Source organism: Spermophilus citellus (assembly GCF_964194105.1).
Source record: "Spermophilus citellus genome assembly, chromosome: 17".
NCBI lineage: Eukaryota > Metazoa > Chordata > Mammalia > Rodentia > Sciuridae > Spermophilus > Spermophilus citellus.
Genome location: NC_138199.1, coordinates 23,006,906 through 23,029,061, shown reverse-complemented (window position 1 = coordinate 23,029,061; position 22,156 = coordinate 23,006,906). Strand labels below are relative to the sequence as shown.

The 22,156-nt window shown below is 42.5% G+C and overlaps 1 protein-coding gene across 1 annotated transcript; it reads left to right on the top strand.

The window, feature by feature from the left end:
- Window positions 1–4,204: 4,204 nt before the first annotated feature.
- LOC308636949 (polyunsaturated fatty acid lipoxygenase ALOX15-like) lies at window positions 4,205–12,834 on the top strand (the record flags this gene model as incomplete). The annotated part of the gene is made up of 14 exons (XM_081272816.1): window positions 4,205–4,339; window positions 5,782–5,986; window positions 6,267–6,348; window positions 6,911–7,033; window positions 7,189–7,292; window positions 7,494–7,654; window positions 8,290–8,433; window positions 9,480–9,689; window positions 11,020–11,106; window positions 11,205–11,374; window positions 11,544–11,665; window positions 12,148–12,248; window positions 12,383–12,550; window positions 12,655–12,834. 14 exons carry the CDS (start codon window positions 4,205–4,207, stop codon window positions 12,832–12,834), a joined length of 1,992 nt encoding a protein of 663 aa, XP_081128942.1.
- Between the last annotated feature and the right edge of the window lie 9,322 nt (window positions 12,835–22,156).

The following is a 22,156-nucleotide window of genomic DNA, read 5'->3' as shown; positions in this document are numbered from 1 at the left end:
TAAAATTATCTGTTTTTATATTTTTCTATTTTACTAATGGAAATAAACATACATCTCTTAATTACAATGGATTAACTTTGAAGAAACACATCATTTTTTTTTCATTAAAACCTGTAAAATGTCAAAAGTCCTAATTATTCACTCTTTTGCATTATGTTATTTTTTGGTAACAGTTTATAACAACTTTTTTCATTTGAATATTATGAATTCAGGTCTTTTATAAACTATAGCAGTCACTCTTTGGCACCTACCTCCCAATCATTAATCCAAACTTCTCACTTATTGGAGGAGCCCCAAATATGTTTGGGTGTCCATAATTGCTCAATTAAGTCAGGGCTAAGTTCTAACTATGTCAAGAGAATCACAGTGGTTCCATCTCCTTTGCCCATTTAATGGTTTCAGGCTTGACACTCAGTTTTGAGAAAAGAGATAAGGGGAATGTGATGTTTTCAGATTCAAAATGGAGTCATTTATGTCAAACCCTAACCAAAGAGAGTCAGGAAAAAGAGACTCTGGAACTGCAACTTTCTTGCTGAGGCCATTAAAAAAAAATGTCTGTCTAGTAGTAGCCTATTCAGTCTTGGACTGATACTACTTTTTTTTAAAATTAATTTTTGTAGCCTAGGATTATTATTTCAAAAAGCTTATGTAATCCTCCTCATTTGCCTTTAAAAACCTTTGTCTCCCACCCTCCTTCTCTTTCTTTCTTTGTGGTAACTGAACACAGGGGCTATAGCCTCAGCACTTTTTATTTATTTTTTGAGACAGGGTCTTGCTAAATTGCCCAGTCTGGCCTCCAAATTGTGGTCCTCCTCCCTCAGCCTCCCGAGTCTCTGGGATTACAGTCTTTGTCTTTCTATGCCCACCTGGCTATGAGTTGCTATGACTTGCATATCCAGGATTCAGGAACAGTCCCCTACTGTTCCTGAATCAACACTGTGTTTTGGAGAGCTGTTTTTTTGTTTGTTTGTTTGTTTGTTGTGGCTCATTTTGGATTGATGGGAAACAGCTGGATGGTTTCTGAGAAAACTTTCTCGGCTCTTAAAAAGAAAGCACAAAATGGTCCCTCTTTTCCCACTAGATATTGTGTCTATATGGGATTATTGGAACGATAGCAGTTATTACATGGTGCCACCATAACATAATTAAAGAGGTAAACTATTGAGGAACTAACCGATGAAGAATGACAGAATGGAAAGATCAGGGTAAACCCAAAAGAAAGCCCCCTAAAATACCTTGGGTTGCTTGGTGATATTGTTGAACCAGTGACCCAAACAACCCTACAGCCAACCTACCTTATGAACTTCTTATTTCCTAATTTTTCCCAATTGTTTGAATCATTTTGAATTTTTATGTTAGTTGCAATCAAAAGTATTCTGACACACGTATCTATTTTTTTTAAATATTTATTTTTTAGTTGTAGTGGGACACAAAGGTATTGTATCTTTTTAAAATTTTTTTAATATTTATTTTTTAGTTGTAGTTGGACACAATATCTTTATTTATTTATTTTTATGTGGTGCTGAGGATCGAACCCAGGGCCTTGAACATGCTAGGTGAGTGCTCTCCCACTGAGCTACAACCCCAGCCCCTGTACCTTTTTTTAAAATTTATTTTTCTGTGGTGCTGAGGATTGAACCCAGGGCCTCACACATGCTAGGCTAGTGTTCTATCGCTGAACCACAACCCCAGCCCCACATATCTATTTTAATGAACCCTATTTATTGTTTTGTTTTTGCTACTCAAAATATAACAATGTGCCTAGTGGGAGCCCTTATAATTGGACATTAAGACCTCTTAATACTGTCTGTGACTTTTTTGAGAGAACCCTTACCTTTTAACCACAGCAGTATGTTCTGGGCTTATTCTATGTTGTTTAGACCTGCCAAAAGACATGGGATCAGCTATCCTCCAAGGGTCCAAGTTTCTTTTAGTGGAGAATAATATTGTAGAACAAAATCAGGGCTTTAAGAAGCTGATGTAGGTGGGCTGGGTGGTGGCTCAGTGGTAGAGCATTTGCCTAGCATGTGTGAGGCACTGGGTTCGATTCTCAGCACCATATATAAATAAATGAATAAAATAAAGGTTCATCAATGTCTAAAAATATTTAAAAAAAGAGAAGCTGATGTAGGTAATAAAAAAAAAGGACTATCATGTCTTTTTGGACCCTGTTAGTAGTGATAGAGTTGGAAAGGTTAATTTTCCTTATATAAATAGTTGCTACAAGTAAATAAGAAAAAGACCAAAACCCAAAAGAAAAATGAAATAGCCAGTTCACAAAAAAGGAAACATAAATAGCTCCTATAATATGAAAAGATGCTCAACTGTAGCCATCATAAAAATGCAAATTAAATTAAAATGGGGGTGCAATTTTTACCTATCAATAGGAGTGGTTATTATCACACCATTGACACAGGCATTCTCATATCTTGACTACTGGTGGAAGAATAAATTTGTGCAACTTTCTATGGCAGGAAATTTATCAATTTCTGCCAAATTTACACTTGCTTTTGGCTTATAAATTCTATTTCTAGGATTTTGTATTACAGATATGGTTACACAAAAGAAATGATGTATGCACCAGATTTATTCCTTTCAACAACAACAAAAGTTACAAAAGATTGTTGATAACTTAAAGTCTACCAATAAGGGACTGGCAGAGTGTATACGACAAAACTGTAGCTACCTTCACAAATAACAAGGAAGTTTTTAATGTTTTAATGCTAATATGAAATGATTTCCTGATTTACGTTGCACTATGGAAAAAACAAGGTGCAGAACAGTGTATAAAATGTGCTACCATGTGCAGGAAAAGAACAAAAATTATAGGTATACATTTGCTTGGGAATGTGCACAGAAGACACTAGCAACAGTGTGAACAGGGTGGATTGGAACTAGCAGAGAAGAAGAACCTAGTGAATATCACTTTGTACATTCTGAATTTTGAATCATGCGAATGTACTTTTGCCAAAAAGTAAATGAATCAGAAAATACGCGTTACCAACATATTTCCATCAACTTCTTTAGTGTTACTAGGTGTGCAGTATTCCATGGCATGGTGGCACCAGTTTATTTTAATATTTGTGTGTTATTTACATTGCCTAATAATTATTTGATTACCTTATGTCCCCAAAAGGAAGAATTTATTTGTAATTGATTTTTTACAGCTCAGTGTGTTTCAGAAAATGCTCACTGACATCCTCAACCCCAGACAGTGTGCTAATGCCAGGGGAGACAAAATTGAATTGTGTGGAGAATGTGGTTCTTGCCTAAGAGGAGCTCACATTAGTGGGAGATTATAGATATATAAATTACCACTATGCATTATGAAGTGTGCAATAATAGGAATATGTACAAGAGGGAAAGTCATAGAGGGAAAGTTGATTTGCTCTGGCTCAGTGAGAGGGGTAGAATTGCCAGGGAAGACTTTGCTGAAAAACTGGAGTTTAATCAGAGTTTGGAGGGATACACAGAATGTTCTAGGAGTAGGTTCTTGGAGAGAAGAGCATGGGGCATTCTGAGGAACACATGGCCTCAGTCCAATATGGAGGACCAGGCAATGAGGAAGGAATGCTATGGGATGAGGAGAAGGAGGGCAGATGGGGATAACATGGGTGTTGAATATCAAGAAGGTTCATATCTGCAGGTAACAAGGAAGGCAGACGCTTTTAAGATCCAAAGTAATGAGCACAAAGAAAGCAAAGTGTACAAAAATTGATAGAATCCTTCAAATGCTGCGGAAGACCATGTCTCCTCGCCCACTACCTCTCCACTGCAACCTTAAGCGCGTCCTATGGCCTGGGAGAAGCAATTTGCAAGGAGTTCGTGTTTGTTTAGGTGGAGGAGGACTTCCCAGTCGTCCGGATTTGCCCCAAAGTCCGCCCCAGGCTCACTCTTCTCACTGGGTTTTCCCGGATTAGGTGTTGATTCCTTCTTGTAGGCTTTCTGCTCAAATCCTCTTCTGCTTCCTCCTCCCATCAACATAATGGTTTGTACGCCCTGCCCCCAATAGGGCCCCGCCTTTTGGGGACCGGGGCTGAGCTCTAGACTGATAGAACTGGGGGCCCCTGATCGTATTCTGGCGAGGTCGGCTGGAGACGCGCCACTGACGACCCGACTTCCGAGAGGGCGGGGTCTCGGGCTCTGTTATTTAATGCTTCTACCCTTCTTGGTTCTCAGAACCCGTTAAGCGGCTTTGAGCAAGATGGGTGTCTATCGCGTCCGCGTGTCCACTGGTACCTCTCTCTACGCGGGCTCCGCTAACCAGGTGCAACTGTGGTTGGTCGGCCAGCACGGGGAGGCGGCGCTCGGCGTGCTGCTAAGGCCAGCCAGAGACCAGGTGCGCTGCAGGGAGTCGGGTGGGTGGGCTGCGCCCTTGGCCTGAGATGCGTCAAGTCCCGGTGACGAGGCGCGTCCCAGCCCGCCTTGAGCGTGTGAGCCTACGGCTCCAGGGGGTCTGCCGCGTGCAGCGCCCTAGAGGGTTTCTTAGAGGGTTTCAATAACTGTCCTCGCTCCTGGCTTCCTTGGAATTGACTTGGCTCCCCCGCACCCCTCATTCCACAGAGTTCTATTGTCACCAAACACTGCGGTCACCGGAGCAGCCGTCTATCCTGTTTTCCTGTTTTTAAAAGCTGCTCTCTCAAATTTTCTCTACTGGTCTAGATCTCTGATCTTGGGGACTTGGGATGGGGGAAGGGTGGGAGAAAGGAGGCAAGACCTGTGAACTCTCAATTTCCCGACATTTACTCGGTGTTCTTGCCGTTTCTGTTACTTTTTTTCACCTGCTGACTCCCAAATTCCCATCATCCATCCATCTGTCTCCCAGCCTTTCAGATCCGGACGCTTGCCCCAAGGATGTTTCAGTGGAATGTGTAGAAAGGAGATGTCCCTCTTTCCCACTATTAACCCTCCCCTGTCTTTTGTCTCTTGGGCATCTCCACCATCGCTGTTTTGATAACCGCCTCACCCTGATCACCAGTATCCCCTTGACCTTGTGTTACCTTCACCTTCTTAGCTGGCTTCCCCGCCTCTGTTTCTAACCCTTCTGAAGCCAGTCAATTTCTGCCCCCAGTATATTCCCGACCTTAAAACAAAATTCCCCTGCTGAAAACATTTAATGGCTCCCGCTTGTTTTCAGGACCAAATCCAAAACATTGGCTTAACTTTTAAGACTCACCATCGGATCTTGCGCGTCTGGCGCTCTGTGCTCCAGTTCCACGGAGCTGGTGCCTTTCTCCGCCTGCTGTCTCCGTGGACTCTAGCTGGAACGCCTTTTCCTTTCCTTTGCTTCGCTCTCACTCCTAGCTGCCTAAGCCCTCTCCACCTCCAGGCTTCCGCTTGGATAGAATGTCTTCTGGGAAACCTGCCTCCAGGAGGGGCGGGGTGCCTGGCCGCCCTCAGCCTTGGCTGGGGTCTCACCGCTGTAACTGCTGGATCGAGCTCCTCTGCCAGTGTGCTCTCCAGCCTGCAGCGCAGGGTTCCCAGTGCCTGATCCTTGCCAGCGCTTGACCCAATCGATGAAATAGGGAGGAAATTAGTAAGGAAAGAGAGCACCTTTCCATCTCCCGTCCTTTACCTTCTCACTGTGGGTTGAGTTATTTGGCATCTCGGAATAGGGTCTTGGGGGCCCCTGCTCAATGTGGACTCCCTTTATCTCGCTCCCCTTTCCCTGAAGTCTGGGGAAAGCAGTCCAGGGAAAGCAAGACCCAGCCCAAGTACACCATCCTGTGGGTCCCACTGATTCTGAACCTCTCAGCATGGATGCTGAATTGTCGCCTACAGGAACAGGAGTTCAAGGTGGAAGTCTCAGAGTACTTGGGGTCCCTGCTGTTTGTGAAAGTGCGCAAAAGGCACCTCATTAAGGATGACAACTGGTTCTGCAACTGGATCTCTGTGCAGGGCCCTGGAGGTGGAGGGCCTGAGTACAGGTTCCCTTGTTACCGTTGGGTGCAGGGCAACCACATCTTGAGCCTTGCTGAGGGCACTGGTAAGCACCAGGGACAAGTGTGTGAGAAGGCACAAGAGAGGCTGAAGGTCTGTGTGTGTGTGTGTGTGTGTGTGTGTGTGCGTGTGCGTGCGCTTGTGTGCACAGATGTGGAAGCTAGAACCTGGAGGGCAGGGAATTGTCAAAACAGAAGGCTACTGGCACAGGTGTCAAGGAGACAGGAGAGGGACATGAAGCTGTAGGGGCCAGCTAGAAGGACCAAGAAGATAGGGATAGGGTCAGGCCCTCAGTGAAGTCATACCATGCCCTCCTTTACTTTCAGGCTGCACAGTTGTTGAAGACTCTCAAGGACTTTTCAAGAAGCACAGGGAAGAGGAACTGGAAGAGAGAAGGAAGTTGTACAAGTTAGTCAGTCCCCTGTAGGGCATGATGTAACATGTGGGGCATGTTGCATTAGAAAAGAGGAAACCTAACTTGCTGGCTGCTAACTGATTCCTGGTCCTGGGGCCATACATGGCTACGATGGTGCCTGGCAATCAGCCGTGGGTTGTGACAAAAAATCGGACCGCCTCTAGGATAGGCTCAGAACCCTTCTGCCCTGGTGGACAGCTCGTGTCACCCATTATCATATACCCTGTAGGATGGGTATACACATGAACTCTCCCCACCCTGCTGACCTTTATCCTGATTGGCTCCTGTACATTATATTAGCTGTGTGTGTTTTCTCAATAAACCAGCTCCTGCTTTGATTGGTCTCCCTGATGCATCTATCTGATTGTCCTCCAGCGAGGGACCCTCTCCTTTCTTGGCTTGTCCAGTCGGGGCAAGCTCTCCCCATCTCTCCCACAGGTCGTAGGTTGGGAGGGAATGAGGGCTAAAAACCCCAACAGTGGCCCATCCCCTGACTCATGATGAGTGGTTTATTCTCTGGAATACCAATGCCTGATTTTATTTCTGCCCCCGCAGGTGGGGTAACTGGAAGGCTGGCTTAGTCTTGAATGTGGCTGGGACTAGTTTATCTGACCTCCCTGAAGATGAGCGATTTCTGGAAAACAAGAGAGTTGACTTTGAAGCTTCACTGGCCGTAGGGTGAGACCAAGGGGGGGGTCCTGGTGAGAATCTTGATCTAGTGGAGGCCAATAGGCCTATGTACTGCCCTGGACTGACCAGTCCAAGATAGGTGCCTGTGGCTGTAGTGTTTTCGTCTACGAATAAGTGTCTGTTTGCCCTATTCTTCCCTGAAGGCTGGCTGACCTGGCTGTCAAAAGATCTGTGAATATTCTGAGTAACTGGAATGATGTGGATGACTATAACCGGATTTTTTGGTGCGGCTACAGCAAGCTGGCTGGTTAGTCCCACCTATCCCAGTATTTCTCCCTGGACCTTTTATCACCTAGATCCCACCCAGTCTGGGTTAATGAAAGAATCAGGGTTGGGAGACCAGAGGTTTAGATCCCCTGATAAGCTGGGGTCAGATGAGGATGGTTTGGTGGGGGTCAGGAGGACCAGGAGCTCAGGTCTCATAGCATGCTCTACTGCCATTCCCCAGAGCGAGTGCGGCAGTCCTGGAAGGAGGATGCCTTCTTTGGGTATCAGTTTCTCAATGGCGCCAACCCCATGCTGCTGAGGCGCTCCATTCAGCTTCCTGAACGCCTAGTGTTTCCTCCAGGGATGGAGGAACTGCAGGCTCAGTTGCAGAAGGAGCTCAAGGTATGAACCCTAAGGAGATGGAACAGTGAAATGGGAGTGGTGTTAGCATCAACTGTGCTGCAGTAGGGTTCACCATGGACCTGGCTTATGGCTGATTGGCAAGAAGGACTCTTACAGAAATCCTGAGCAATCCTGAGAAGTACAGCTCCCCATGGCTTTTCTTCCCACATGAGAGTGGTGCAATTGTGAAGGGTGGGGTGTATGAGGTGGGATGGTTGATAGACTGAGTCAAAATGAGGACATGGGACTGAGCCTTGGTGCTATGGATTCAAGGATTGTGCAGAACAATTAGGGCCAGAGGATTGTTAATCTGGGACAATTGATAGAGAAAATTCATAGGATTACAGGGTCAGGCAGACTTAGATTTGAATCCTGGCTCTTCTATTTGTAAGCTGTGTGAACTCAGACAAAACACCCAACTTCTCTGATTATCTATTTCATTTTCTGTAAAACTGGGAATGATTCAAGTAGAATATATACGAATTTCATGAGATAATATGCACATAATCCACTCCTGGTACAAAGTAGGTGATGAAGACAAGTCAGTTTCCTTCTCTTTCTTCTCCATTTGGGGAATCAGGGTGGGAAGAAGACACCTTATGCTGAGAGAAGCCCTTGCCCTCTCCCCCACCCAGGAAGGCACCTTGTTTGAAGCTGATTTTTACCTACTTGATGGGATCAAGGCCAATGTCATCTGTAATCACCAACAGCACCTGGCTGCCCCTCTGGTCATGCTGAAGCTGCAGCCTGATGGGCAACTCTTACCCATGGCCATTCAGGTGAGAGGACTTGGGATTTCTGCTCCTTGTTGGTTGGCCGTCTCAAATCAGCCCCTCATTTAAGTTCACCGAGGACCCACTCTCTGAGATACTGGAGGAGTCATTAAAGGAAGAAATGGATGAAGTCTTTGATTTTAAAGGTTTTGCAGCCTCATTGGAAATATAGACAATACTAAAGTCAGAGACAGTCTGAAAGGAATCCCTGCAAGAGGGCCAGGACTTAGACAAATGGGAGGAGAGGAAGGACCTTTCCCCAGGGGCAAGATGTGTTGGGCAGAGAGGCCGAGGTAGAGAAGTCAGGAGATTCTCTGTGATTGGAGTGGGCGAATAATATGAGGTGAGAGGATAAAACCTAAGCCAAGCTAAGGAGTAGGGATAAGGGAAGCTGGGGATGGCTGTTGTGAAAGATGTTGTGGGTACACTGGAGGGGAAGTTGTGTTTAGTGCCAGGTTTGGGGTCTCAGGCTATAGCTCTGGGAGGTGAAGGACTCCCCTGGGGATAGAGACGGAGAGGAAAGATGGATAGGAGTGCAGAGGGAGATGCAACTGGATTCCAAAAGAGGAAAAGGGGGTGTCAGTCCATACCAGTAAAGAAGAAAAAAATGCCTGGGTAGGGTTTTGACTTGTCGATTTTGAGGCAATGGGGAAACATTCAAATTGTCTAGCAGGCAGCTGAGAACTGGAGACTCAGTCCTCTGTGCAGAGGTGATGTCGGAAGATCAGAGAGAGGCTGAGGTTTCTGAACAAGACTGTGGGATGAAGGGTTTGATTCCTGTCCACATTGTGGGAACTGAAAGGGGAAGTGGAGGCTGGAGAAGGCTCGGTTTCTGCTGAAGGCTGAGCGCATTGAGGCTTGTCCAACATCAATGCACTGCTCTGAATGGATAAGAGAAGGGTGGTGGGGGGAGAAATGGTAGCTGGAGTGGGAAGATGGAGAAAGACAGGCAAATGTGGAGGAGGAAGGGACAGGTAACATGCAAGAAAGGGGAAATGGTTGGGCACCTGACACTCAGCCCCTCTTCCAACTTTTCCTTGTCTTTGCTTCAGCTCCAACTGCCAAAGATCGGATCTATTCCGCCACCCCTTTTCCTGCCCACGGATCCGCCAGTGGTCTGGCTCTTGGCCAAATGCTGGGTCCGTAGCTCTGAATTCCAGCTTCATGAGCTGCAGTCTCATCTTCTGAGAGGACACTTGATGGCTGAGGTCTTTGCTGTGGCCACCATGAGGTGCCTTCCATCAGTACATCCTGTCTTCAAGGTAATACCTTATTCCCAACTCGACTCTCTTGCCTGCTTCTCTTTCCACCTCACTGCACATTCTCACCTGACATCTCAGTGCTTTGTGAGAACCAGCAATGGAAAATAAGAGAGCTAGGGAGTGGGAGAGGGCCTGTCCTGCATTTTCAATTGCTTTTGTCACCTCCCCAAGGGGTCGAACATGTTTCCTGGGGAGAGGAGTAAAAAATATTACTGTTTTTTTAAAATCTATAAAGCACAGATATTCATACGTGCAGGCTAATGACTAAAGATTCCATCCATAGGGGACCATGCAAATAACATAAAAGACTTTCACATAAAAGATTTGAAAAGTTCTAAAATAGTAACATAGGCCAGTTAAAGGGGCTCAAGCCAGCAATTAGGGTAACACATTCACTCATTCAAAATGGTTATTGGGTGCAAGAATCATTCTAGATGCCAGTGGTAACATCTGGATCAGACAATGTCCTGATCTTTTGGGATTTTCATCTCCAATGAGGGCAGACTATAAAGATTGTGTTGCAATATAGGGGTTGTGACAAGTACGACAGAGGGAATCAGAACAGGGTGGTGTGATGGTGAGTTTAGATTGGATGTCAGGAAAGGTTCTCTCAAGGAGGTGACATAAAGGGTGAGAAAACAAGAAGCCAGCCAATGAAATGGTCAAGGGCCCTCGGTGTTCCAGGCTAGTGGGACAGCCTGTGCAGGGACCCTGACATAGAATAATCTTGACTTGTCTGAAGAACAGAAAGAAGGGGAGTGTGGTGGACAAGGGGAGAGGGAATCAGAAGGTTCTGGAGGCAGGTGTAGGTCTCACCAGATCTTCTCGAAGGGGACTGTTATTCCCCTCAAGGGTGTGTGTGACAATCAGTGTGTGTGTGTGTGTGTGTGTGTGTGTGTGTGTGTGTGTGAAAAATATTATCTTCATGTACAAAGCATAGATATTATAGCACAGAAACAGGTACACAGTCTGTTTGTAGCATTGACATTTCTTGGATGAATGTGAGATTAGGAAAAAAATGTCTCAAAAATATTCTTATGGGGGTTTTAATAAAAAATTTTGAAGAATATTCACCTAGACTTATGAAAAGAATATGAGAAGAAAAGGAGAGTGATTTCTTTCAGTTATCAAAAAGCACTAAGCCAGTGGTTTGTGGAAGGAATTAGGCAGTGCAGATTAGTAGCAAACTCTTGGTGTTGAGGGGCCACTGAGCCCCAGGTCTGTGCTTTCCCTGAAGACCTGTTCTTTCCTCCCCTTTCCACGCTGGTTTCTGCAGGGTCCTGCTACAGATCTCTTTTGACTTTGCCCTTGCCTGCTTTTCTTCTTTTAGCTTATAGTTCCTCACCTGCGGTACACCATGGAAATTAACCTTCGGGCCAGGAATGGGCTGGTCTCAGACTGTGGAATTTTTGACCAGGTATGGGGAAAGAAGTGGGGATTCGGATTCTGGGTTCACTCTCCTTGCTGGCTCTAGCTTCAGACAGCTTGACTTGCCTGTCTCTCCTCAATCCTCAGGTGGTGAGCGTAGGTGGGGGAGGCCATCTGGATCTGCTGAGGCGTGCTGGAGGTCTTCTGACCTATAGCTCATTATGTCCCCCTGACGACTTAGCTGACCGGGGGCTCCTGGAAGTCAAGTCTTCCTACTATGCTCAAGATGCACTGCGGCTCTGGGAAATCATCCGTCGGTAAGGCAAGCAGGGAGGCAGGGCAGGTGGGATGAGGGTGAGGGTGGAGAAGAAGGCTGGGAGAACAGGAGGGCTGTGTCTTGGTTGGGGAGCTGCATGCCCTGAACTGGCCATGTGAACAAGGAGCTGAGAGCTTCAGCTCTTCTTGCCCTGACCTCTTGTCTGGCAGGTATGTGGAAGGAATTATGGATCTGTACTATAAGACAGATGTGGCTGTGAGAGATGACCCTGAGCTGCAGAACTGGTGTCGAGAGATCACTGAAATTGGGCTGCTAGGGGCCCAGGACCGAGGTAATCAGAGTTCCTGTCCTCAGAACTAAGACAAAAGTTCTAAGAGACCTCTCCAGAATCCTCTCTTCTTATGTAGAATCTTCCAGAAGCATTTCCAACCCATATAAAATCCAAAAGCCTCCTAGACACAGTAGGAGTAGTGCTAAAAAATGTTTATCAACTGGCTCTCCAGAAAAAAGAGCCCTGCCTGGTAGCATTTGCCCATTTCTGTGACATAAATATCCCCACTGTGGCTACCAGCATGCTGAACAGTTGAGAAGTTGACATCTTTGTGAGCCAGCCCCAGCACCCGACTGATTGGGATCCTCCCAGCAGAGGTCCTCCATCCCCTGCCCCGCACCAGCTCTCAGGTCAATTTCCACAGGTCACTGAGAGTTGCTGGCATCCCTCTTTACTACCCTTTTCTCCTCTCTTTGCCTTATCTCTCTCAGTTCTGCTCCTATGCCTGACCCCACAACTTTAACTCTCCCCACTTCTTGTAGGGTTTCCCACCTCTCTCCAGTCTCGGGCCCAGGCTTGCCACTTTGTCACCATGTGCATCTTCACCTGCACTGGGCAGCACTCTTCCATTCACCTGGGCCAGGTACTTAACCTTGACTGTTAACCTGGACAACCCGGAATTTGTGGCCTTCAGTGGGGGGAGGGAGCTGAATACAGGTGAGCCAAAGGGTTTTCATGCTTAGCAGGCCTTGATTCTAGATTCCTGCTCCTATTTAGTTGGATTGGTTCTCTTGGATCCCTAATGCACCCTGCACCATGAGGCTGCCCCCACCAACTACCAAGGATGCCACTATGGAGACAGTGATGGCCACACTGCCCACTGTTAATCAGGCTACTCTCCAGATGTCCATCATTTGGCAACTTGGCAGACGCCAGCCCATTATGGTGAGAACCAGATGCCCTGAGGGCCTGGGGAAGGAGGCAAAGGGGGAGGTGTAGTGCCCTGAACGGGGCTCATAGGTTCTAAGCTGTTTTCCTCTCCATCCCAGGTGCCTCTAGGCCAGCATGAGGAGGAGTATTTTTCAACTCCTGGGCCCAAGGCTGTGCTGAAGAGGTTCAGGGAGGAGCTGGCTGTCCTGGACAAGGAAATTGAGGTCCGGAATGAAAACCTAAACATACCCTATGAGTACCTTCGACCCAGCCTGGTGGAAAATAGTGTGGCCATATGAGTGTCCCAAGCTTTTGGTTGTTTTAGCTCTCCTCTGCCCAAACCACAGCCACCCTTCCCAAATGTAACCTTTCCCTTGTCTCTGCCCCTTGGAACACATTTCATTTTAGATGTGTCATCTAGGTGCCTCTATTCTTTCCTCTTTTCCTCCCTCCCTCTCTTCTTTGCTTACCATTCAGATCTCCTCTAGGGCCAATAATAGCCACCTTTTACAAACTATTTCAAGAATATGATAGAGTGATAGCATATATTGCACGACACCTTTTATGAATTGAATTTGATTTTGAACCTAAATTTTAATAACAGCAAAAGATGTTTTACACTAGTGATAGAAAAGAGCTTACACCCAGCTATTTTAAATAAAGTATTGCCAAAAGAATATAAAGCATCAAAAATGTTTTTTCTTTCTTTTTTTTTTTTTTACTGGATAGGATTTAGCATGTGTCCTGAAGCCAGACACATACTATAATGCAAACCATTAACACAGAGATTCTAAAAAAAAAAATGTCGACACTCAGGATTTTCATTTTATGACTCACTTAGAAAATGATAAGTGAAGGTAAGCTGGTCAAATTTAAGAAGATGCTCTGGAGAAGTTTAGTCTCAGGTTTCAGCCTGAGGGATTCATCTCTCTAACCTATTTGCAGTTTATCAGTTGGAAAGTTCAAAATTAACATACTTCACAGGAAGAATACTAAAAATCTATTGATTGTCTTAGTGAGTACAACAAGGATTCAAGGAAATTCAACTCTGTATGTGGGTAAAATTAGGAAAAACAAACTTGGGAGTCTTGTTTCTTCATATAATAATAATCTGTAACCATCCATTTAAAAGCAGAAACTAATAGTATACATGAACCAAAAACATTTCCTTTACAATATAAGCAAAGTTGCTTCTTGCCCTGATTCTATTTGATTTTACAGAAGTAATGGATGATAGTTGGTCTGATTTTTTTTTTTTTTGGTACCGAGATTGAATCCAGGGGCATTTTACCACTGAGCTACATATCCAGCCCTTTTTATTTTGTATTCTGAGACAAGGTCTTGTTAAGATGCCAAGGCTGGCTTTGAACTTGAGATCTTCCTGCCTCAGCCTCCTGAGCTGATGGGATTACAGGTGGGCACCACCATGCCCAGTTTGGCCTGATTCTTAAGACAGAATTAGAAAAAAATTAGTTGAGAGGTCGGGGGTGGAGAATTTAATGCTAGAGTACAGGAAAATCTGCAAAAGGCAGAAGAGCAGAATATTGGCAAATACAATTTAGGTCATACTGCAGGTTGTTCTTATATAATATATTCATAGGAACAGAAAGGTGTGACCCGGCAACTGGGCAGAAGGGAACTGCCCTGGAGAGGGCATAGCTGGAACAGTCTTGAGATCGGCCATGCACAGTGGCACACGTCTGTTGTCCCAGCTACTTGGGAGGCTGAGGCAGGAGGATTGAAAGTTCTAGGTCAACCTGGGCAACTTAGACCTGATCACAAAATAAAAAATAAAAAGGATGCCCCTGGGTTCAATGCTCAGTAGCAGCGGCTATAAGGTCCAGAGAAGACCTGACTTTCTGGGAACCTTCCTCAACCCTAACCAGACCATGGCATGGAGCTCTCCTCCTTCTCTATCTTGCTCCTTTCCATGCCAATCTCTGTCATGGGTGATCAACTGTGGGACATGACGGTGTGATGTCTGTGAGAAGCTAGAGAAAAAAATATGGGAAATACTGCAAAGACAATTGACGGGAGGTGGTAATGTTTTACATAGTCACAAGACTAGGTATGGAGAAAGGGGAGAGGATGAATCCAAGGACTTAAGGCTGGTTGGGGTCGGGGAGATAATTTTTATCTTAAATTTTTACAATTGCTAACCCATACAAAAAAAGTGCATGAAATGTAAAGTCCTGCTTGATGTGTCATCACCAAGAGGACAATCATGTAGCCACAGCCTGGAGCAAGAAAGAAAACTTTCCCAGCATCCCAGAAGGACCCACCCACCTACCAGTATTACTTTTGATTGAAAAAAAAATGCATTTTTCCCCAGTACTGGAGATTGAATGCAGGGCATCTCACATGTTAGGTAAGTGCTCTGTCATTAAGCTACACCTCTGGCCCTTTTTCAGAGTTTTATTTTAAGACAAGGTTCTTACAAAGTTGCTGAGGCTGGCCTGGAACTTGAGATCCTCCTGCCTCAGCCTGCAGGGTATCTGGGGTTCCAGGCAACAAATCATTCCAGGTGTGTGACACCATGATTAGCTGTCTCTTGACAATGGTTTGTTTTCTGTTGCTTATCCTTGCACTCCACAATTAAAAAAAAATATTTTTTAGTTGTCGTTGGACACCATACCTTTATTGTATTTTTTTTATGTGGTGCTGGGGATCAAACGCAGGGCCTTGCACTTGTTAGGCGAGCGCTCTACCGCTGAACCACAACCCCAGCCCTCCATAATTTTTAATGGTATAGAAGATATTGTGTCTACAGCAGCATAAACTGAAATAAATAGCATTCATGCTTAGAAATGGGCTTGCTCTTCCTTCTATGAGGCAATGATGGTGGGGTATTGAGTCAATCTTATCAGGAGAGAAGCTGGGTTGGGTTTTGTTGTTGGGTTTGTTTGCTTCAGCACAATACCACCTTCAAGTTCCTCTGGTGTTATCTTTGTGCTTAGGGTGGGGCCAGGGCACCAGAGGGTTCCTATGCTATCATCAGCTTCTAGACTTTTCTGTTTCTGAACAATGCAGGGAGTCTCTCCATTTTCTCACAGTGGCTCTTGTTAGCCTGGTGGTGGGGTGGGATGAGGGCAAGGGACTTTCTCTTTGGCTGTGGTCCAACCTCAGTTTCAGGAAGCCCTCGGTATGCCTGTGTCTGGGGCTCTCTCTGAATCTGCAACTCCTACGTGTGGCAGCCAAAGTTTGGGGTCTTGTGTGGGAGAGAGAGTTCCTGGCCCTGTCTCAGGGGACCTCTACTAATGTTGATATGGAACTGTCAGCTGAGGGCGGTTCCGGGTCCTTCTTCCAGGGATCTAGAGTGCTGTTTGTGCTCCTTTTCCATCGGTCTTCTCCTATGCTATGGGGTGACTGGGTTTGCATTCCCTCCCTCTGGCAGCTTAGGTATTGTGTTCTGTAAGGAAGAAGGTTCCTGGCGGGACCTTCGGAATTTCCTGCAGTGGTGGTTGATCCTCCTGTAGGTCTAAACCAGGGAGGGAAGCTCTCTCTCATCTTTGGTCATGTCCCCAGTCTTTCTTCTGAGCATCTGGGGGGAAGTTGGCAGAGAAGAGCCCATGGGCATGAATTTTTTCCCTTATGTCTGTAGCTCCCAGGAGTTCTATGCTTTCATACACTCACACTTGGCCTTTAGCAGTAAGTTAAAAAATTTAGCTGTCATCATTTGCTGGTATGGTAGCAGAGCTTCTGATCTGATACAGGGGCCTGCCTTTCAGAACTTGGAGGAGCAACTCTTTTTTTTTTTTTTTTTTTTAGTTGTAGATGGACACAATATCTTTATTTATTTATTTTTATGTGGTGCTGAGGAATTGAACCCAGTGCCTCACACATGCAAGACAGATGCTCTACCATTGAGCTATAGCCCCAGCCCAGAGGGGTTACTCTTTATTCAGACTTCAGGTTACTTGGTTGCCTTTCAACCATGGTTGATTGATGCTTTCAGGAAAAGTTATGATTGTGTTTGTAATGGTTTATTTTGGTAGGATGGAGCACTGCATAGCCAGGCTTTCTGTATTCTAGGCAGCAATGAGACCAATAATTTTATATTCTGATAATAATGGCACTTTCATTCTTTTATGTTCTATAAGTATTTTCCTTTGTTAAGAATATTGATTTGGGGGCTGGGATTGTAGCTCAGTGGTAGAGCGCTCTCCTAGCACGTGGAAGGCCCTGGGTTTGATCCTCAGCACCACATTAAAATAAATAAATAAATAAAAAATAAATAAAATAAAGATATTGTGTCCAGTTACAACCAAAAAATAAATTTTAAAAAAAGAATATTGATTTGATCCTGCGATGAACTAATGACTTGGTAGGAGTTATTGAAAATACATGTCCTTATATTGTTCATAGCTCGTAAATTGTGCTTAAATCCCTAAATTAATAGAGTTAAAAAAATTTTCAGCACCACAGCTGAGCGTTTTCATCTAAATGAAAATTTCATATGTGAATCTGTGGCCACTATTTGTTTCTTTGGGGAGATATCATGAAAGTTTGGATGGGGAAATTCAGTTTAATCTGCTTCGATATATACAGATTATGCCTTAAAAGTAAATGTTAAGAGCTGGGGATATAGCCCAATTGGTAGAGTGCTTACCTCACATACATAAGGCCCTGGGTGCAATCCTCAGCACCACACACACACACAAAAGTAAGTGTTAAAATTTTTAACTTCAATATTTAATATATGTTAGAAATATATGGATATATATTTACCTATACATACATACTTACATATATGTACACATGTACTTATATATTCAGCAAAAATGATAATCCTTGGGGAAAGAAGTTAAAATAATTTTTATCATCTATTTAAATTAATCTGTTTTTTCTTCTATTATACAGCCCAAGTTATATTCTTTTCCATAAAAAGATATAGCATTAGGTTTAATGAATTAGATTTTAATCAAAATGTTTATTATATAAATGAGTTGTTTTATTTATAACCAGGAAAGTATTAGACTTAAATATTTGGAAATTAACCAAATTTTTGCCCGATGAAAGGAAAATTAAAAGGAAGAAAGTTGATCATCATTAAGTTTCTCCATTTAAAAATATAAATTTGAGTCTACTTCATGTACAATGATAAAATTTTAAAAAATGACAGTTTAGCTGGAGACTGCATAATAAAATGAAGAGAAATGAAGGTACATTCAAGCTAATGCATTATGCCTTATGAAAAGAAAGAATTGATGCTATTCAAATACACCTCCTTCAATATTGGGGAACGCATTTTAGAAAAACAATGAAGTATTTATTAATAAATGAAGCTATTAAACCATATATACATGTAGACATAGGATAATGAAATCATCATTTTGACCACTCTAGTAAATTCTATAAAAGAAAGTTGTTTTTTTCTTTCTGGGCATGTGGAGACAATTTATTTGAATACACGATTTGAAGAGATAAAAAAAAATATATAAATTTGAGTTAGTGTTGTTTTTTAATATACAATAACAGTATTTGTTGGCAAAAGAATGGTGTCAACTCTGAAAATATATTTTTATTAAAGAGGACTATTTCAAACTTACCTGACATTGGAATGAAATCAGACAGCTTTTCCCCCGCCCCAGTTCCTTTTGTAACAAAGAACCAAATTAAAATAGTATGAAACTCTTGAGGTCCACAGGCTTTATCAAGTTTATTCTTTCTGATTTTGGGTCAAGCCAATACATTTCTTGAAAAATTTGTATGCTCTTCGTTCTTTTCTTCATTTCTCTCCCACAATCTTTGGATTTTCTAAGTATAGGATCATATTATCTGCAAACAGTGCTGATATGACTTCTTCCTTTCCTATTTTTATTCCTTCTAGTTCCTTCTCTTGCCTAGTTGCTCTGCCTAGAATTTCTAGTACTATATTAAACAGGAGTGGTGGGACTGGACATCCTTATCTTGTTCTAGATTTTATTTTATTTTATTTTTAAAAAATATTTTATTTTTTAGTTGTAGTTGGACACAATACCGTTATTTTATTTATTTTTATGTGGTGCAGAGGATCAAACCCAGGGTCTCACACATGCTAGGTGAGCACTCTACCACTGAGCTGCAACCCCAGCCCCTCTTGTTCTAGATTTTAAAGGAAATACTTTTAGTTTTTCCCTATTTACTATGAAGTTGGCTTTGGGTTTGTTGTATATCGCCTTTATGATGTTGAAGTAGCTTCTTTGTATCCCTATTTCTTTTATTTTCAATGTATTTTTCACTGGGCATAAGAATTTTAGTTTGCCAGTTATCTTCTTTCAGCACTTAATAGTTGCCATTCAGTCATCATCTGGTTTCCTAGATACTGTTGAAAAATCAAAGTGTGTCTTACTGTTATTTTTTTCCTTTTAAAGAAATTTCTTCCACCCTCCCTTACTGCTTTTATGGTTTTCTTTTTGCCCTTCAATTCATTAATGCTTTTCTTTTTCTTTCTTTCTTTCCTTTTACTTTATTTATTTATTTATTTATTTATTTATTTATTTTTATGTGGTGCTTAGGATTGGACCTGTTGCCTCTCATGTGCTAGGCAAGTGCTATTCTGCTGAGCCACAACCCCAGCCCCAATGTTTTTCTTTATATTTATCCTGATTGAACTGTCAGAGAATTTTGAGTATTTGGATTTATGCTTTTCATTGGCTTAAAAAAAATGGCAGCTGGGTGTGGTGAATCATGCCTACAATACCAGGATCTGTGGAGGCTGAGGCAAGCTGGTTCAAGGCCAGCTTCAGCAACTTAGTGAGATCCTGTCTCAGAATAACAAATAAAAAGGAAGGGGGATGGGGTTCAGTGATAAAATTCCTCCGAGTTCAATCCCCAGTATATAAAAAAAAAATTCTCAGCCATTGTCTATTCAAAATTGATGTGTTCAATTTTCATCTCCTCTCGTTGTAATTGGAAATCCAATTAAAAATAAAATAGAGTTTTAACTGTATTCTATATGTATGTTATATTTATTCATAAGAATTATATTCTTTCCCTTTTTGTGTTTTCCTTTTTGTGAATGTGTTTCATCTTGTATACATGTTATTGGTTTGTCTTCCAATCAAGTAATATTTTTTTTGCTATATTAATATGTAAGTCAACCCACGTTTAAATTCCTGATTTCAGTAATTGTAGTTTATAATTAAAATTTTCTTTTTTTTTATTGGTTGTTCAAAACATTACAAAGCTCTTGACATATCATATTTCATACATTAGATTCAAGTGGGTTTTGAACTCCCATTTTTACCCCAAATGCAGATTGCAGAATCACGTCGGTTACACATCCACATTTTTACATAATGCCCTATTAGTAATTGTTGTATTCTGCTACCTTTCCTATCCTCTACTATCCCCCCTCCCCTCCCCTCCCATCTTCTCTCTCTACCCCATCTACTGTAATTCATTTCTCTTCTTGTTTATTTTCCCATTCCCCTCACAACCTCTTATATGTAATTTTGTATAACAATGAGGGTTAAAATTTTCTTTAAACTTACTTTTATATGTTCAAATCTGCTGCTAAAATCCTCTATTTTTCATTTGTTTTTTCCATATTTTATTGTTTTTTCAAGTCTGTTACTTTAAGCACACAACCATTGTTATTTTAAAAAATTATTTGATAACTCTGCTCTCTAGTTCATTTTGAGATCTGTTTTTTTTTCCCTTTGGGATTTTGGTCATATGTCTCTTAGCATTTTTAGTAATTTTTGAACAAATATGGGACATTTTGTGTAATTTGTTTCAGAAAAGCTGGAGTGCTGTTCTCTTCCTCCAGAAGTGTTTCATCTTGTCCTTTGGTAAGCTGTCTAGTGCTGTCACGTGAAAATCCTGTGAAAGTGTCCTATGACATGTCTTTTTGCCATATCCTGTGAAAATAACCTTGAACCTCTAAAAGTCTATAATTATGATTGGTTATCTTAAAAATGTGTTGATTTGGTGTTCACATTTAAATCGTATTTTTGATTTCCAGAAATTATTATTTCTTGTGAATTTCCTTTGTTAGTTCCAGAGGAGATCTTTGGCGCATCCTTTTTGACCTCCACGTATGAAGTAACGAGGAAAAAAGATAAATCTAAATTTTCTCTTTAAGCAAAGTGTTTGCCTCACTTACTGAATAGATTGGGTAGTGATATGGGTTGTCTGCACTGAGCAGAAAATGGTGCACCGAGAACAGAGACACCACGCTGTTGCAAAATATGGGACAACTAAAGGAAAATAAAATAAATGTTGGGTAAAGGCAGGAGCCTGTCAGCCTTTGATACCTGCTTATAACCCACTGGGAACAATGCTGATGGAGAGTTGATTTGCTGAGAAAAGTTGTATTGTGTTTTAGCTAGTGCAGGTTATACTGCTTAACAAAGAGAACCCAAAGTATAGCAATTAAAAAAAAGGGGGGAACAGAAAATTTCTTTCTTTCTAAATAATGCTTCAGGGAAGGTATTTACGGAGATTTGGATGTTCTGCTGCACAACTCAAGGGCCATTGTTCCTTCCACTTGTTTATACTTATCTAAGAGGAGGTTGTTTTTGAATTTATAGCAGTGGTCAGCAGGAATAGGAGGGTATTGCTTATATCCTTCAGAAAACTAAGTCATGATAAAATCTAATACCAATGAAGTCTGGGAAGTGTGGGGTAACTGGGCTGCAATGTGACACGCTATAATTACAGTAATGTCAAAGAAGGAGAAATTGGATTTTGAAGCAGTCTCTGTCATACAGTGGAAAAGAAGAAAATTTTTAATTATTACTGTCATTTTTATCTAGTAACTTTTTGCCAAGTGGCATTGAGTATGTATTCAGGGTCACAGGTAAGTCTCATCTGTGATTTATCAGCAATTGGTTCAGGGGAGGTGCTGACCTTGGAGTGAGTATTTCCAGCTTTCAACATTGAACAGATTAGAATTTTATCAGAGTTGAAACAAGCAGATCTTCCTGTTTTGAGATTGCAGAGTCTATAAGAAGGGAAACTGGTGAACTCAAATTTCTAGTTCACTTGAAATATTGCTGCTTCTGTTCTGATGAGGAAGAATCTTCTGGGACTCCTCAGAGGACATTGCATGTAGCAGGATGAGTAGCACAGATGTGATGGAACTAATTTAATATTCTTATGTCCTGAAGTCTCTCCTTCTTTAATATGTCCGGGATTTTATAACGTCTAAACTTCTTTTGCATCATCCAGAGCTGCTTCTGACTTCATATTGGCCAACCCAGCCAGGTGTGAGATTCCCCCCGAGGTGTGCACATGCCAAAACTCTCTAATGAATAGAGTGACTCTCAGAACATACATTTTCTGTCAGTCCATACACATAAACAAATTTAACCTAATGTAAAACAATGTTTCTTTCATCTTGATTACCCTCCAAATTCCATTGCCAAAAATAGTTCTTGGATTTTTAATGATAAATAGATTAGCAAATTCTGAAATTCTCTCATCATATAAATTTTGTTTTCCAGAATCTGAGGAGCAGGGCTGAAGAAGAGTTAACTGCTTTTTATTTTTTTCTTGCACAGGGTTAGTCTCCCTCTAGGCACGCAGTAACAGCTTGTCAACACAGCCTCTTCGGGAAGAGGGTGTGAGGGGCTCATCCCTAATGGAATGGTGAGAACATGACTCCTACTCTTGGATGTCCACACAACTGTGGAA